Source organism: Acyrthosiphon pisum, chromosome A1 (genome assembly GCF_005508785.2).
Source record: "Acyrthosiphon pisum isolate AL4f chromosome A1, pea_aphid_22Mar2018_4r6ur, whole genome shotgun sequence".
NCBI lineage: Eukaryota > Metazoa > Arthropoda > Insecta > Hemiptera > Aphididae > Acyrthosiphon > Acyrthosiphon pisum.
Genome location: NC_042494.1, coordinates 170,644,545 through 170,649,893, shown reverse-complemented (window position 1 = coordinate 170,649,893; position 5,349 = coordinate 170,644,545). Strand labels below are relative to the sequence as shown.

The 5,349-nt window shown below is 28.4% G+C and overlaps 1 protein-coding gene across 1 annotated transcript; it reads right to left on the bottom strand.

Annotated features, from left to right (window-relative positions):
* Positions 1-2,441: 2,441 nt before the first annotated feature.
* LOC115033596 lies at positions 2,442-3,193 on the bottom strand. Its single transcript, XM_029486438.1, has 2 exons — positions 2,939-3,193; positions 2,442-2,829 (listed from the first exon to the last, which is right to left on the bottom strand). The coding sequence occupies exons 1-2, from the start codon at positions 3,076-3,078 to the stop codon at positions 2,442-2,444; spliced, it is 528 nt and encodes a 175-aa protein (XP_029342298.1). The 5' UTR covers positions 3,079-3,193.
* Between the last annotated feature and the right edge of the window lie 2,156 nt (positions 3,194-5,349).

Sequence of the window (5,349 nt, the reverse complement as noted above, 5' to 3'; positions counted from 1 at the left end):
AAAAAAAAAATAAATAAATAAAAAATGAAAAAAAAATAAAAAAAATTAAAAAAAAACACACATCATTGTAAAATCAATACATTCATCGTTCCACTCAGAATCTAAAATATAATAGTATATCTATTTTAACTTATAAACAAAATATCTGCATTCTTCAGTCATTGACCATATCTAGTGCGAGCAGTATGTACCTACGTCCTTATATTATTGTGGATTTTTTTAATTTTTTTCATCTGCTGTTGAAACAATATACTGGGAGCCCTCTATTAAATTTTCAAGTTTTTTTAACCAACAAATAAAATTTAATTGATATTTATAGAAAAAATAACTAAAAAAAATGGAAACTTAAAATATCCTTAAACATCTCAAAATAAGTCAAAATATTTGGAAAATGTTATCGTGTATAGAAAATGCGAATATAAACGACCAGTGAAAATTTCATGTATATACGTTCATTTGTTTAAGAGTTACACCAAAAACCAAATTCGATTTTGTTAAAAACCGATTTTGCGTAAAAATTCCTGTTTTTCCTTAATTATTTTCATGTTGTTTTTCCCGGCGCTTTTGAAAACTATTGGGAAATTTTAATTTTGACCTCCCCAATGCACCAACGATATTAACTTTCCCATCGAAAAAGATACTGAAGTCGAAAATCGAAGCATTATTTCGACTACTAATTATCGTGTACACACACAAAAATAAAAATAAAAATAAAAAAACACACATCATTGTAAAATCAATATATTCATCGTTTCACTCAGAATCTAAAAAATAGATATTAATTTTTAACATTTTTTTATTTTTGTTTAAATATTTTATTACTGTCTAAATAGGGTCGTGAATTATAATTTTGTTTGAAATTGTGTTTTAATTTTTATTTTTACTTCTAATATTTTTATTGATTGATTGATTGATTATTTTTTTTTACGTCCAATTCTTCCCACATTTGAACAGCCACGTCCATTAATTGACCTATATTGTATTGGTACAGTGTACACGTAGGTTCATACATATTTTTATAAGTTTAAAATAATAGCGTGCAGTGGCATTAAATATTTAATTAAGATATAATAATCAAAATAATATTGCAGTAAAACGTTTTGAACACAAGGTTGTTTTTTTAGGAATTGGTGGATACGTTATTGATGGAAGATAGGAACCCAAATAATGACGATCTTCTTAATGTGGATATCGGTGAGGCAGAAACTCAGGCTGAAGCAGGTAGAATTTTTAAAGAACCAGCTAGGAAAAAATCAAAAAAAATAAACTTAAGTGATGTGGATTTAGAAAAGCGTATGGGTGACGCATTTGATATACTAAAAAGCGTTTCAGAACAGCCCCCTAAAGATGACGTACAACTGTATACCGATTTATTGGCAACAAAACTGAGAAGTTTTGACGAAAGAACTCGTGAAATAATAATGCATAACATTGATAATTTGATCTTCAATGCTAAAATGAATAATTATGAAAATTCTCCTTACCAAACTAATTCTTATTACGATCAACCCATGTCTACCTTACCACGAATACCACTTATCCAAAGTAATACAATACCATCGTATACAAATATTTCAACACAAGATAAAGTTCATTATCAGCCAGTACAGATTTCACCTACAACACTTCTCAGACAGCAAGATGTTCAATGTCAAAATCTAACTACAATGCCTTCACAATCTCCCTATCAAAATGTACCAACTCCTTATCAAAATGTATCATCTCCAGAATCAAACTCAAATAGTTCGGCTCTACATTACTTTAAGTCTACTTTACCACAATCATCACATATTCAAAATAGTACAGTACAGTCTTATACAGATATTTCAACACAAGAACGATTTAATTATCACCCAAAACATATTTCACCTACATACCTCGGACAGCAAGAAGTTGAATGCCAAAATATTTCTACAATGCCTACACAATCTCCCTATCAAAATGTATCATCTCCAGAATCAAACTCGAATAGTTCAGCTCTACATCCTACCGATTTATCAGGCAATTATTACCCCTAGCTCATTCATTAATTAATTTTAAGTAATATTATGTAGGTACATTATAATATATATTACTCCATGCTTAAACTATTTAATTTTAATTTGGTTTAAATCAAAAGATATTGATTTAAATTTGTATTACTGGTCGAATATATATGTATTTTTTGTTATTAAGTTTTAATAAAGTAAAGTTTTTTTTTTTTCATTGGTATTAACTATTAATTAATATACCAAGTAGGTATCTATTCAATCTACGCTAAAGTGTTTACATTTTATAATCAATATATATTATAAATATTATGTATACAGGGTTATAAATTGTAACTTGTAAAGAACACTTAAATATTAAAAAAAGTAATACTTATTTACTATCAAATATACTTTATATTGAAAATATTTAAATAAAGTATTTAAGTACTTTTACTCAGATTCTTCTCAACACTATATTATAATATATATATTTTTATAAATTTGTAAATAACTTAGTTTATATTTAAAAAAAAATGTCCAACTTACTTTTATTTCATCTTTTAGGATTTGAACTAAAGCACTGCAAACTTCGTGTACTATAGATGAAATAATCTGATTTGATACCTTGAATAGGTAAGACAAACTTACAAAGCTATCTCCCGAAGCTAAAAACCGTAATGTTATGGCCAATCTTTCCTGGGCTGGAATAGCTTTCCTCATATTTGTGTCTTTTTTTGTAATGAGAGGCTCTATTTTATTTATCAAGTACTCAAAATCACTTGCAGACATCCTACAAAAATTTTCGAATTTTCCCGATGGTTCTTTATTTAAATCACTCAGCATATTTGTAGCACTATACCTACGAGAAAAGTTTTAATAAAAATATTAATACATTTTATAAATATTTTTAATTTTTCTGAGTACATTATTTTATTTTTTATTTATTAATATTAATATAATTGACTTACCTCTCACGACTTTGAAGAATAGAAACCATCCACCATCTTCTTTTACGTGTTTCTCTTTTGGCTTTTTTTTTTAACGAGTACGCACAGCTCAAAGCAATATAGCTTGCAACAGCAACGATCTTCTTCTGTTCGGGATCCATTTCGAACTGACTTATTTAATTTAATTCATTGAGAGGACTTGATAAACTTATAAACTGGTCAACTATACAATCCATGTGGGAGAATATACAATTACCATGACAAGTATACCAGCGCTGGGCATCGAATATACACTAGTATATACTTGTGAATATACACCAGTCGTGTAGGAGCAAAGACCAATGTTGGTCATATATCACCAGTGACAAATATTGGCCAGTTCACCATTCGTGTGGAAACACATATGAGAGTTGAAAGTATATTTGTAGCTACTATATATATATAGGTTCTCAAAAACTATTAGACCGATTTTGTGAAAATTTCGGATTGTTATTGGAGATATCATGGAATGTTTAAACAATAGTTAGAACCCCGTTAGATTTATACCAAGTGATATACACAATCCACCACAAATAAATTGCTCACCTTGGTCGATTTAGTTCGCAAAGCTATTCAAATTTATCTGTGAAATGTGATACCTAGGTAGGTACACCAAAACTCAGATACACTTATATAATCCAACATTTTTTTGTTGAGGGCAAATACGGTTTATAGATAGGTACAACTAAAATTGGATGTTGGTTTATCCGAAGTTAGTACCGTAAAAAAAATGACTGAACCGTTTTCAACAAAACTTATTTCAATAGATTATAACTTGAAAATTGTAGGGTGTATACAGCTTGATTTTTTAATTGTTATAGGCTGTAGATAGGTAAAGGGTAGCTAACACATGATTTTTTTTAGCATACGAAAAAAGAAAATTTTTTTTTCAATCTAAATTTTGGTGATTCGTTACATATTATATTAATATTATAATAAAAAAAAATATGGTATAAACATTTTGTAAAAATGTATTTTTAAAAATAAAAATCTTTCGCCTGGACAACGTCGGGCGGGACAACTAGTTAAATTTAAAAAAATGTGTCCCATAAAATAATTTAGAATTATTAAAAATTATTAAATGTTGTCGACACAAATGCCTATCATTAATGTATATCCGGAATTGTAAACCAAACTTCTGTATATGGTTGGTACACTTCAACACAGCTGTAAACTTGTAATCCATCATAGCCGCAATTAGCATACAGTATACCATTTCAAACTCCAACACCCAAATCACAGGGTCTCAAACACATTTCCGGGTCTGATGTCCATTTGTTCAGAGTGGGATGATAACTTTCAACTGAATTTAGCATCTGTCCAGAATAGTAACCTCCTACCTACACAATTGTAAAGTAAATTAATACAATTTGCGGATAATAATAACTTGCACTAGAAAAAAAAACTTTGGAACACAATATTATTGAAAATCATTTTTCAATGAAAATGATTGAATATAATATATTTATTAAACAATAAATAGGTAGGTAAGTATAATGTAATTTTCAATTACAAACGTATAAAATAACAATAATAATACAAATAATACATATTATATAATTTAATGTAATAAAATATAATAAACAATATTATTAGAAATTAACAATCAAGCTTGGTCAAGTATGAATAATGAGTATTTAATTAAATTAAAAAATGAAGCTAATATGTTAAAACAAACACTAAATAAAATATAATTTGTAAAATGTTTACTTTTTTTTAATTATGTTGTATCAACAATTTCAAACATTGCCTTCATTATAATATTAATTACCATAATGAAGAAACTAATGAAAATAATAAACAAAGCTGGTATAGTTAAAGCGTGCATTGTAATAATGTACTTAGGTACTGTGGGCATTCTTGGTGTGTCGCGTTAGACTGCTCTGCTGCGTAAAAACCTTTGCACATATCTCACACGAAATCGTTGATCCATCGTGGATTTTTGAATGCCTGTTTAGATCACGCTTATGGGTGAAAACTTTTCCACACGTGATACAGTCGAACATTTTTACACGCACAGAATTTAACAAATATAAACGATAAACGTTTGGAAATATGAGCAGGACTGTTATTAAGACGTTAAACACTGTCGAGCTCTGAAAACCGTCTGATGCGAAAAATATTAACGACGGCGGTGGATAACCGAATTCTGTATATTATATATCATATGATATATATATTTAATATTAATAATAATAAAATCCGTGCCGACTTCACTGCTGAATACGCTACATATGCGCATTCCCGCCGATCGCGTGGGATGAATGCGATATAATTTTTCAACGCATCGACATATTAAATTAGCTTATGTTGTATAATATATAATATTACTATATATGTATAGAGTATATACTTTAGTGTATATAGGTATATACTATAGTATGTATAGAGTA